Source organism: Leucoraja erinacea, chromosome 6, assembly GCF_028641065.1.
Source record: "Leucoraja erinacea ecotype New England chromosome 6, Leri_hhj_1, whole genome shotgun sequence".
Lineage (NCBI taxonomy): Eukaryota > Metazoa > Chordata > Chondrichthyes > Rajiformes > Rajidae > Leucoraja > Leucoraja erinaceus.
Window position 1 is genome coordinate 44,786,657 of NC_073382.1, and position 13,584 is coordinate 44,800,240.

Genomic DNA, 13,584 nt, shown 5'->3' on the forward strand with positions numbered 1-13,584 from the left:
CTGGGTGAAAAAGATTTTTCTCACCTCAGTCTTAAATGACCTCCCCTTTATTCTAAGACTGTGGCCCCTGGTTCTGGACTCGCCCAACATTGGTAACATTTTTCCTGCAACTAGCTTGTCCAGTCCTTTTATAATTTTATATGTTTCTATATATGTTATATATATATATATATATAATATATTATATATATTCTATATATTATATGTTTCTTATAGAAACATATAAAATCCACCCTCATTCTTCTAAACTCCAGTAAATACAAGCCTAGTCTTTTCAATCTTTCCTCATATGACAGTCCCGCCATCCCAGGGATCAATCTCGTGATCCTACTCTGCACTGCCTCAATCACAAGGATGTCCTTCCTCAAATTAGGAGACCAAAACTGTACACAATACTGAGATGTGGTCTCACCAGAGCCCTATACAACTGCAGAAGAACCTCTTTACTCCTATACTGAAATCCTCTTGTTATGAAGGCCAACATTCCATTAGCTTTCTTCACTGCCTGTTGTACCTGTACGCCAACTTTCAGTGACCAGTGTACAAGGACACCCAGGTCTCGCTGTACCTCCCCCTTACCTAACCTAACCCCATTGAGATAATAATCTGCCCCCTTGTTTTTGCCGCCAAAGTGGATAACCTCACATTTATCTATATTATACTGCATCTGCCACGCATCTGCCCACTCACTCAACCTGTCCAGGTCACCCTGCAACCTCCTAACATCCTCTTCACAGTTCACACTGCCACCCAGCTTTGTGTCATCCGCAAACTTGCTAGTGTTGCTCCTAATTCCCTCTTCCAAATCATTAATATATATGGTAAACAGTTGCAGCCCCAACACCGAGCCTTGCGGCACTCCACTCGCCACTGCCTGCCATTCTGAAAAGGACCCGTTCACTCCTACTCTTTGCTTCCGGTCTGCCAACCAATTTTCTATCCATGTCAACACCCTACCCCCAATACCATGTGCTCTAATTTTAGTCACCAGTCTCCCGTGCGGGACCTTATCAAAGGCTTTCTGAAAGTCTAGATACACTACATCCACTGGCACCCCTTCATCCATTTTACTTGTCACATCCTCAAAAAATTCCAGAAGATTAGTCAAGCATGACTTTCCTTTCATAAATCCATGTTGACTTGGACTAATCCTTTTACTGCTATCCAAATGCCCCATTATTACCTTTTTAATAATTGACTCCAGCATCTTTCCCACCACCGAAGTTAGGCTAACTGGTCTGTAATTCCCCGTTTTCTCTCTCGCTCCTTTCTTGAAAAGTGGGATAACATTAGCTATCCTCCAATCCACAGGAACTGATCCTGAATCTATTGAACATTGGAAAATGATCACCAATGCGTCCACTATTTCTAGAGCCACCTCCCGGAGGACCCTGGGATGCAGACCATCAGGCCCAGGGGATTTATCATCCTTGTCCCATTAGATTTAGCTTCATATAACCATATAACCATATAACAATTACAGCACGGAAACAGGCCATCAGGCCCTACAAGTCCGTGCCGAACAACTTTTTTCCCTTAGTCCCACCTGCCTGCACTCATACCATAACCCTCCATTCTCTTCTCATCCATATGCCTATCCAATTTATTTTTAAATGATACCAACGAACCTGCCGCCACCACTTCCACTGGAAGCTCATTCCACACCGCTACCACTCTCTGAGTAAAGAAGTTCCCCCTTATGTTACCCCTAAACTTCTGTCCCTTAATTCTGAAGTCATGTCCTCTTGTTTGAATCTTCCCTATTCTCAAAGGGAAAAGCTTGTCCACATCAACTCTGTCTATCCCTCTCATCATTTTAAAGACGTCTATCAAGTCCCCCCTTAACCTTCTGCGCTCCAGAGAATAAAGCCCTAACTTATTCAACCTTTCTCTGTAACTTAGTTGTTGAAAGCAAGGCAACATTCTAGTAAATCTCCTCTGTACTCTCTCTATTTTGTTGACATCCTTCCTATAATTGGATGACCAAAATTGTACACCATACTCCAGATTTGGTCTCACCAATGCCTTGTACAATTTTTACATTACATCCCAGCTTCTATACTCAATGCTCTGATTTATAAAGGCTAGCATACCAAAAGCTTTCTTTACCATCCTATCTATATGAGATTCCACCTTAAAGGAACTATGCACGGTTATTCCCAGATCCCTCTGTTCAAATGCATTCTTCAATTCCCTACCATTTACCATGTACGTCCTATTTTTATTTGTCCTGCCAAGGTGTAGCACCTCACATTTATCAGCATTAAACTCCATCTGCCATCTTTCAGCCCATTTTTCAAATGGCCTAAATCACTCGGTAGACTTTGGAAATCCTCTTCATTATCCACAACACCCCCTATCTTGGTATCATCTGCATACTTACTAATCCAATTTACCACCCCTTCATCCAGATCATTGATGTACATGACAAACAACAAAGGACCCAACACAGATCCCTGAGGCACCCCACTAGTCACCTGCCTCCAACCCGACAAACAGCCATCCACCATTACCCTCTGGCTTCTCCCATTCAGCCACTGTTGAATCCATCTTGCTATTCCTGTATTTATACCCAACAGTTTAACCTTCTTAACCAACCTTCCATGAGGAACCTTGTCAAAGGCCTTACTAAAGTCCATATAGACAACATCCACTGCTTTACCCTCGTCAATTTCCCTAGTAACCTCTTCAAAAAATTCAAGAAGATTAGTCAAACATGACCTTCCAGGCACAAATCCATGTTGACTGTTCCAAATCAGACCATGTTTATCCAGATGCTTATATATGTTATCTCTAAGTATCTTTTCCATTAATTTGCCCACCACTGAAGTCAAACTAACAGGTCTATAATTGCTAGGTTTACTCTTAGAACCCTTTTTAAACAATGGAACAACATGCGCAGTACGCCAATCCTCGGGGACTATTCCCTTTTCTAATGACATTTGAAATATTTCTATCATAGCCCCGGCTATTTCTACACTAACTTCCCTCAATGTCCTAGGGAATATAATGTCAGGACCTGGAGACTTATCCACTTTTATATTTTTCAAAAGTGTCAGTACTTCTTTTAATTTGAAACTCATAGTATCATAGCTACTCTACTCGTTTCCCTTACCTCACATAATTCAATATCCTTCTCCTTGGTGAATACCGAAGAAAATAAATTGTTCAATATCTCCCCCATCTCTTTTGGCTCTGCAGATAGCTGCCCACTCTGTCTCTCCAATGGACCAATGTTATCCCTCGTTATCCTTTTGCTATTAATATAGCTGTAGAAACCCTTTGGATTTACTTTCACCTTCCTTGCCAAAGCAACCTCATATCTTCTTTTAGCTTTTCTAATTTCTTTCTTAAGATTCTTTTTACATTCCTTATACTCCACAAGCACCTCATTTACTTCATGCTGCCTATAATTATTGTAGATCTCCTCTTTTTCCGAACAAGATGTCCAATTTCCCTTGAAAACCAGGGCTCTTTCCAATTTTTACTGTTTCCTTTCAACCGAACAGGAACATAAAGATTCTGTACTCTTAAAATTTCCCCTTTAAATGTCCTCCATTAGCCTACCAATACTATTTCTTGCCTAATGAAAATTTATTTCAGTTCCTCTATCCCCTTAGATCCTCTGTCCTCCAGTACATCTGGGAGATTGTTTGTGTCTTTCTTAGTGAAGACAGATCCGAAGTCCTATTCAACTCTTCTGCCATTTCTTTGTTGCCCATAATAATGTCACCCGTGTCTTTCTCCAAGGGACCCACATTTGACTTTGCGACTCTTTTTCCCTTAACATATCTAACGAAGCTTTTACTGTCCTTCTTTATATTCCTGGCCAGCTTCCCCTCGTACTTCATCTTTTCAGCCCGTATTGCCCGTTTTGTTTCCTTCTGTTGTCCTATGAAAGTTTCCCAATCCTCTGGTTTCCGGCTACTCTTTGCTGTGTTATACATCTTTTCTTTTAGTTTTATTCTATCCCTAACTTCTCTTGTCAGCCATGGTTGCCTCCTACTCCCCTTAGAATCTTTCTTCCTTTTTGGAATGAAATGATCCTGCGTCTTCCGGATTATGCCCAGAAATTCCTGCCATTGCTGTTCCACCGTCATTCCTGCTAGGATCCCTTTCCTGTCTACTTTGGCCAGCTCCCCTCTCATGCCTTCATGGTCTCCTTTGTTCAATTGCATCACTGCCACTTCCGATTTAACGTTCTCCTTCTTAAATTGCAGATTAAAACTAATCATATTATGATCACTACCTCCAAGCTGTTCCTTTACCTCGAGTTCTCTTATCATATCTGGTTCATTGGACAAAACTAAATCCAGAATTGCCTTTTCTTTGGTCGGCTCCATTACAAGCTGCTCTAAGAATCCATCTCGGAGGCATTCTACAAACTCCCTTTCTTGGGGTCCTGAACCAACCTGATTTTCCCAGTCTACCTGCATACTGAAATCCCCCATCACCACAGTGGCATTACCTTTGTTACATGCCAGTTTTAACTCCTGCTGCAACTTACACCCTACATCCGGGCTACTATTTGGGGGTCTGTAGATAACACCAATTAGTGTCCTCTTGCCTTTACACTTCCTCAACTCAATCCACAGTGACTCTACCTCGTCAGTCCCTATGTCTTCCCTCGCAAGGGACTGAATTCCCTCCCTTACCAGCAGAGCTACCCCCCCCCCCCCCCCCCCCCCACCTCTGCCCACCTGCCTGTCGTTTCTATAGGATGTATAACCCTGAATATTAAGTTCCCAGGCTCGATCCTCCTGCAGCCACGTCTCAGTAATCCCCACAATGTCATATTTACCAACCTCTAACTGAGCCTCAAGCTCATCTACTTTACTTCTTATACTTCGCACATTCATATACAATACTTTTAATTCCTTACGTATCTCACATTTCACATCGATCCCTATTACACTTGGTCATACTCTCCTATCCTTTTGTGAGCTTCCTTTCCCATTAATTCTGGGGTCATTAACTATCCCTTTTCTCTCTTTCCCTTTAACTCCATCCTCGACTATCCCATTTGACACCCCACCCCTCTTATTCAGTTTAAAACCACCCGTGTAGCAGTGGCAAACCTGCCTGCCAGAATGCTGGTCCCCCACCTGTTAAGATGCAATCCGTCCCTTTTGTACAGTTGTCCCTTACTCCAAAACAGATCCCAGTGGTCTAAGAATCTAAATCCCTGCCCCCTGCACCAGTTCCTCAGCTCATCTATTGCATCCGCTGCTCTAGGTGTCAGCTGCTGTACATAGGTGAGTCCAAGCGTAGGCTTGGCGATCGTTTCGCCCAACACCTCCACTCGGTTCGCAATAACCAACCAGATCTCCCGGTGGCTTAGCACTTCAACTCCCCCTCCCATTCCAAGTCTGACCTTTCTGTCTTGGGCCTTCTCCATGGCCAGAGTGAGTCCCACCGTAAATTGGAGGAGCAGCACCTCATATTTCGCTTGGGTAGTTTACACCCCAGCGGTATGAACATTGACCTCCAATTTCAGGTAGTCCTTGCTTTCTTTATTTTTTTATGTTTTATGTTAAATTCTAAAGTGTTGTGTTTATCTTATTTTTGTGCTGCATGGTAACGCAAATTTCACTGCACCAATTGGTGTATGTGATAATAAATGTCCTTAGTCCTTTTACCCACTTCTCCCTCCCCAGCTCTCCCATAGCCCACTGTCACTGCCTCTTCCTTTCTGCTTCCCGCCCCCCACCCCCACATCAATCTGAAGAAGGGTCTCGACCCGAAACGTCACCTATTCCTTTGCTCCATAGATGCTGCCTCGCCCGCTGAGTTTCTTCAGCATTTCTGTCTACCTGCACTTCTGATACCTTCAGTTATATCTCAAATGCAACACAAACAAAACATTTTAGAATAATTTAAGCATGATTTGGAATGTTTCAATTGTACTTAAATGGCTCAACACAGTACTGCAAAGGGAATAATGTACCATCATAGCACTGGGCCTGATTATTACAAAAACCCAGAGGCACTAATTATAAAAGGGGGGGAGGGGGAGAGTGGGGGGAGAACAAGGGAGGGAGGGAGGGAGAGAGGTGGGGGAGGACAGAGGGGAGAGAAGGGGAAGGGGCTGCGGAAGAGAAGGAGGGGGTGAGGGAGCGGTTGGGGATGAGGGTGAGGGTGAGAGGGAGGGGAGTGGGCTGGGGCAATCATTTTTATATTGGTACATATTATTATAATGTTAACAAAATAAATGTGTTAATTGTTGTTGTGTTATTAATGCATGTTTCATGTAATTAATTGGAAATTCTAATATCCATCATAAAAGTCTGTCTCCGTTACTGTTACACTTTACTTGAGGAAGAGCTTCATGCAGTTACAAACATCTGTTAATGCAGTAAGTGACATAAATTAAAAAGTGAATGATCTTCCTTAGTTTGGTTTATTACTGTCACAAGGTACATTAAACCACCACATTGAAACACCTATAGCAAAATAACTAAGTATTATTGTAAAGTTTAGTGTTAAAAGTGCCAGAGCTAATTATTTGATCAATAGTTTAACTGTCAAAATAAAGTCTTCTTATAAGGCCATGATCTGTGAAGAAAATATGTCATGCTTTGGGTTAGTGGTATAAGTTTCTGCCTCATATCCTCCAAGGTTGTGATGCTTAACTTCTGACACATAAACGACATTGTAATTGCTACTGCCCACATGCTACTTTGTGCTTAAACTATTTAGCCTCTCATTTCAATGGTTTCTTCCTGAGATTTCTACATTGTGGCCACATTTCATACAAGTGCAATTGAACGCCAGTGAATATTTAACTGCTGTGCAGTGACAAGCTAATGTAATCTATTTTACACATTCACCAATGTTGTTTCTTCAGCCCTTTGTTCTCAACCTTTTCTCATTATGAATCCATTCATTGTCATACAGTCTGCTTCTAACTATGTCCCATTTGTTCACAACTAAAAACTACCATATTACTCTACATATTTACTCTATTGGGTACATTGCATTCTAAAGCAAAAGCCTCAACCTTTTAAATTGGTTCTTCTTCTTTGTATCTTTTCAAAGCAAGCACACCATACCATCGTATTGAATATCCTTATAGTGCAGTGCTTAATGTTGTAATGTTTCCTTAAATTTCTATTCATCTGATTATCATTTATTTACTGCTACTACATGTCTGGAGTAAAAAGCTAAAACTCCATTAGTTATTTAGTCTGTAAACTGCGTTTAAATGTTGGGTGGCACAGTGATGTTGTGGTAATTTGAAGGCTTACTGCGTCAGAGACCTGGGTTCAAGGATGACCACGGGTGCTGTCTGTAGGGAGTTTGTACGTTCTCCTCATCCTCGCCGAAGGGCCTGGGACCATGCTGTATCTCTAAACTAAACTAATGCTGGATGCATCTGTTGCATCCCTGTTGTTCTCAGCTATTAAGCACACTTCCATCCTGAGAGTTTAAGAAGGAACTGCAGATGCTGGAATATCAAAGGTAGACAAAAATGCTGGAGAAACTCAGCCAAGTTTCTCCAGCATTTTTGTCTGTCCCGAGTGTGGTGTTATGTTATGTCAAAATGCATGGCCTGATAAAATACAGATTTCTTAATTTGTAATAAAATCTGACTGTAAGTGATCTTCAATCTTGATTTCAACTGTAAACAAAATACATACCTTGCCAGTAAATCGATTAACTCCAGTTTTGACATTCCATCAGGGATTATTCGTGGAATGGCTGCCACACTGGTTCTAAAAAGGTCAATCTTTGGTTTCCTCTCCCCTCTGAATTGATGTAAAGAACAGTTAGTAGATAATATAACCAAATTAATATCACTGCAGTTTTATATTTACCTGATTAACAACTTAGGAAATACATATTAAACATATAACCATATAACCATATTAAACAATAGTATACTAATATAACATGATCTCTTAGTTTTAGTTTTGGAGATTCAGTATAGAAACTGGCCCTTCGGCCCACTCAACCCATACTGACAATCAATCACCTGCTCTATGTTAATCTACTGTCTGTACTATACTCCCTACATACTAGGGGCTATTTACAGAGGCCAATTAGCCTACAAATCCAAACGTCCTTGGGATATGGGAGGAAACTAGTGTACCTGAAGAAAACCCAGATAATCACAGGGAGAATGTGCAAACTCCACACAAACTGCCTATATACTGTTTGGCTGCAAACAGACAGCGCCCGAGGTCAGAATCGAACCTGGCTCTCTGGCACTGTGAGGCAACAGCTCTATCAGCTCCGTCACTGTGCTGCCCTTAAATCAAAATAATTATCAAATTGGATCATTTAAATAGCATGAGACAGTAATAAATCCCATACCATTATAAACAGCATGTGGTAAGCTGTTCTCCACCTTGCCACCTGCTTTTATTTCCCAAATCTGTTTAAACTATATTATTAGGGGCAGCACAGTTTTGCAGCTGGTAATGCTGCTGCTTCATAGCACCTGGGGCCCAGAGTTCGATCTTGACCTTGGGTGCTGTCTATGAGGAGTTTGGATGTTCTCCCTGTCGGGACCGCATGGGTTTATTCTGGGTGTTATGGTTTCCTCCCACATCCCAAAGACATGCGGGTTTGAAAGATAATTAGCCTCTGTAAATTACCGTTAGTATGTTGGAAGTGGATACAAAAGTGGGAAACAGAACTAGTGTGAATGGATGACTGATGATCGGCATGGACTCTGTGGGCCGAATGGCCTGTTACCATGCTGTATATTTCAATTAATTTATTCAATAAAGAATAATAATTTCCAATCATTGTTGTGCTCCTTGCATAAGCTTAAATCTTCACTTGCATATAGAAACTTTTATGTAAATCATTTAACAAAAATGAACACTTATTGAGAACATTTGTACCAGACCTGTACGATTTCAGCAGTACATAAAAACAATTCCATTGTTTTTCATTATCAACTCTAAATTCTACATAAGCAACGTGCTAGCTTACGTGATCATGTCTTCGGGCTCTTTGTTCAGTATCTGCATGTTCGTCAGCATCATACAACGCCCAACTTCTTTATCAAGATGTCTTAAGATACTATCTAGGGCTTTTCTTAATTGTGGGTAGTACAGAGACATTCCTGTTGAGGGAAAATACAAATTTAGAATAGTTTGGATAGACTCCATTGACTGTGTTTAAATTCCTCAGTAATAATTAAAAAAAAAAAAAAAAAATTAAAATACTGCAGATGCCGGAAATTCCAAATAAAACCAGAACATGCTAGAAGTACTAAGCAAGTCAGACCGCATCCGTGAGAAAGAAACATTAACATTTTTTTGTAGAAACAAGGAACTGCAGAGGTAGATGGATAGGATAGGTTTAGCGAGATACGGGCAAAACGCAAGCATTTGGGACTAGTGTAGATGGGGCATGTGGTTGACGTGGGCAAGTTGGGCCAAAGGGCCTGTTTTCACATTGTATGACTCTATAAGTGAGAGAATGGCTGGTCAGAGACTGGTGGGTGGCGGGTGGTCAGGTGAAGGCTGGGAGCTTGGTTGTGGACTTTGTTCTGGCATAGTGGGGAAAATCAGGTAGTTATATACCAAAATGGAGCCTTATAAGTTGGGTTCATGGTAGCCACACTTTACAGAGTTGACTTCCAGACGTGCACATAGAGCCATTGCATATGCTTGAAGTTCTCCATGTGTAAGGACGTCAGATACATTGAGGACTCATGTGAAATTCAGAGACCATTTAGTTTAGTTTAGTTTAGTTTATTGTCACGTATACCAAGGTACAGTACAAAGCTTTGTTGTTGCGTGCTAACCAGTCAGCGGAAAGACTATACATGATTACAATTGAGCTGTCCACAATGTCCAGATACAGGACAAAGGGAATAATGTTTAATGCAAGGTAAAGCCTGGTAAAGTCTGATTAAAGATAGTCCGAGTGTCTCCAATGAGGTAGATGGTAGCTCAGGATCGATTTCTCTGTTTATAGGAGAATGGCCTTGAGCTACCATCTATGAGCATTGCATGTATGTATATTATATGTGCATATCATATACGCATATTAGATATATACAGTATAATGCACAGGTACACAAAAATGCTGGAGAAACTCAGCGGGTGCAGCAGCATCTATAGAGCGAAATAGGCAATGTTTCGGGCCGAAACCCTTCTTCAGACCCGAAACGTTGGCTATTTCCTTCGCTCCATAGATGCTGCTACACCCGCTGAGTTTCTCCAGTATTTTCGTGTACCTTCGATTTTCCAGCATCTGCAGTTCCTTCTTAAACAGTATAATGCACATATTGGTTTGGGTGGCATTACATAAATTTTATTTTAATATAATCCCAACACTCTCCCACCCACCTTGCAGTAAAATTAATATTAATTCCCTTAGTGGAAGGGAATTAATATTAAAGTCCGTATTCCTGATTTCTTATCATTAAGTATTAGACTAAATGTGCAGAATCAGCGTAGGGACATGGTCTTCAATGAGGCAGATAGCAGCTAAGTCACAGATAACATAACATTCTGATTTTGCAATGACCTTGCTGATAGTGATTATTTTTGCATATCAAGTTATGACTAACCTATCATTTTTGCTTCTTCTTCTGTAAGGGTTTTACTCAAGTAGGTTTTCTTCACCCTGAGCGTGTTCCCAGATGGAAGTACAGCTCCTGTGTTTGGCATTGGTGGTTCCCCGTCCTTCTGCTGCAGATTATCAGCAACTACAAGGAAAGCCCTCAGACCAATGTTCATCCTCTGCCAATCATAATGCAAAGGCAGAAATTAATATTTTATTATAAAATGACAACTCTTCTTGATTTCCACTTGCCAGGTTTAAATTACATCTGTTAAGGCAATCCTCTTAATAATGTAAAATCCAGATCATCCTCTCAATTTCAAGAAAATGTCAATGATTTCTCAGTAATGTTCATGGCTCAAGACAATTTAGCTATAATTTATATCTTTCAAAATATTTTTCTTAACACATGTATCAGTCAATCCGGGGAAAATAAATAACTCAAGATGAAGTGGTATTTTTCATAAAGAGCTGACATCCTATCGAGCTGACACAATACCCTAAATGTGGCCTCACCAATGTCTTATACAACTGTATAATGACCTCCCGACTTCTATACTCAATACACTTATTGATGAAGGCCAACATGCCAAAGGCCTTTTTGACAACCCTATCTACCTGTGATGCCACTTTCAAGGAACAATGTACATGGATTCCTAGATATCTCTGCTCTACAATACTCTCCAGGGCCCTACCATATATGTAGTTGTTTTCCAAATTGAAAGGTAAAAAGATCTTTTTCATTGCAACTCAATGCCAGAACATGCATTTGATTGTAGAATCATGATACTCCCTCTTACATTGTCATCATTTATATTAATGTAAATCTCGTCATTCAATCAATTGAGTACTTTAAGCTTACCATGCACTGTAGCCAATTTTTTTTTAGTTTAGTGATACAGGCGGAAAGAGGTATTTTGGTCCACCGAGCCCGCAACAACCAGCAAATAACACCATCTACACACACTAGGGACAATTTTAACTTTTTTAATACGAAGCCAATTAACCTACAAACCTCTACGTCTTTGGGCTTTGGGACGAAAGCAAAGATTTCGGAGAAAACCCACACAGGTCAGGGGGAAAATGTACAAACTTCATACAGACAAGCACCCATAGTCAGGATCAAACCCGGGACTCTGGCGCTGTAAGGCAGCAACTCTACCGCTGTGCCACCCTTACATGAATTCAAAAATAAAGTCAGTCAAGGAGAACAAATTATTTTTCATACATAAGTTCTTCCTTTTTACCTCTGGATTCAAACTGAAAGTCTTTGGTGATTTTCCAACACTAAGAAGGTCAAATATGATTTCTTTCATGGCGAAATCTAATCTCTCCTGTAAAGTAAAATAAAAAGAATTAAATTGCGTTTGAAAGTTATTACAAAAAACCCCCCTAAAAATCAACACAAAAATACAGAATTTGGTAAACACTCAGTTATGTGGAAGTATGTTAGCAGTAGTTTTTCTACATCTCACAGTTAATATTTATCTTGGCTAGTAACACAAAATGGGTGATAGTGCCTTTGAGGCCAATATGTTGTTGACCAGATTTCTCTTTACATTGGAAAATAATCTGGCAACGTGTAAAATGGGTTCTATTTCCACATCCCCCATACAATGTCACTGCCTACTCAATGTCATTCCAATGGTTTGAATGGAATTCCTTCAATGTGTGTGCTTCTAAAGTCTTATGGTTTTCCAAGCTATTGCAACATCATGGTGTTTAAAAGTGTAATTTCGTCCAAGATTTTCAAAACTTTTAATGCCATTTTTTACATATTCTGTCAGCTGTTCCTGAGATTTTTATATGATTGAGAACATGGGATAATTTAACAAAAACTAAGCAGTATTGGGGAAAAACAAAGCTGATTCTTTCTTTTAAATTCCACTCACGTGCAGTTTTTTGCTGCATCTCCACTGAAGCTCTCACATTGATTTAAAACTGGGGTGCCAATGTCATATTTCTATTTAAGCCTATCTAAAATACTGCACTGGTCCGTTAAAATGGTATGTCCTGGGAAGACTGCTTCTAAAAAAATGTAAGTACAGTACTTGAACTGAGGAACATTGCTTCAAACTATTATTCAGTAAAAGTAATAGAATCAGGACAATTCTATTGGAATATTGAATCAGGATAATTAGCAATGCTCCATATCTATAATACTTTTACTTTTGCGGAGTTTGCATGTTCTCCCTGTGACTTCCTTTGGACGGTTTGAATGTGGGTTTAGTTTACTTTACTTTAGAGATGCAGTGTGGAAACAGCACCTACGACCCACCAAGTCCGCACCGACCAGCCATATTACACTAGCACTATCCGACACACTGGAGACAATTTACAACTTACAGAAGCTAATTAACCTACAAACCTGTATGTCTTTGGATTGTGGGAGGAAACCGAAGCACCCAGTCAAAACCCACACAATCACAGGGAGAATGTACAAAGTCCGTACAGACAGCACCTGGGTCCCTGGTGCTGTAAGGCAGCAACTACTACTTCTCCACTGTGCCAACCGTAATGTACTGAGGAGACCCACCTTCTGCCATTCTATAGCAATGTGAGCACTAAGATGATCCCCTACATGTTGTTTATTCATATTTTGTTATGTATTTGTAAAATGGTGTAATATTTGAATTTACTTATTCTATCCTGTCAGTGAATTATTGCAAGAATTAAGATCTTGTTACAATATGAATTACATTTTTACCTGTGCAATAAACTGTATGATTTTCACAAAAATGTTGAGAGGCATATCTCTTGGCACCACACTCCGAGATCCCTTGGGGAAAAGTGTTGTTGTAATGCTTGCAAGTCGACTGTAAATGACAGAGAAATTGATAGTTGTCTAAATTCTCCACTTTATACAACATTATGGAGATGTTTCAAGATTCAAGATACAAGAGAGTTTATTGTCATGTGTCCCAGATAGGACAATGAAATTTTTGCTTTGCTTCAACACAACAGAACATAGAAGGCATGAATACAGAACAGATCAGTGTGTCCATATACCATTATATAAATATATACACACATGAATAAATAAACAGATAAAGTGTA

General features: G+C 40.2%; 1 protein-coding gene across 5 annotated transcripts in view; it reads right to left on the reverse strand.

The window, feature by feature from the left end:
- The window catches only part of LOC129698033 (protein furry homolog), a 190,382-nt gene that overhangs the window by 100,413 nt on the left and 76,385 nt on the right, over positions 1-13,584 (reverse strand). For all 5 annotated transcript variants that reach the window (XR_008723609.1, XM_055636862.1, XM_055636861.1 and 2 more), the window contains exons 13-17: positions 13,235-13,343; positions 11,775-11,861; positions 10,535-10,706; positions 8,944-9,076; positions 7,641-7,748 (exon numbers count right to left, since the gene is read on the reverse strand). Coding sequence is in view for 4 of the 5 variants with exons in the window: in XM_055636862.1 (XP_055492837.1) it covers positions 7,641-7,748; positions 8,944-9,076; positions 10,535-10,706; positions 11,775-11,861; positions 13,235-13,343 (609 nt within the window). In the remaining variant the exon portion in view is untranslated. The remainder of the gene's footprint in view (positions 1-7,640; positions 7,749-8,943; positions 9,077-10,534; positions 10,707-11,774; positions 11,862-13,234; positions 13,344-13,584) is intronic.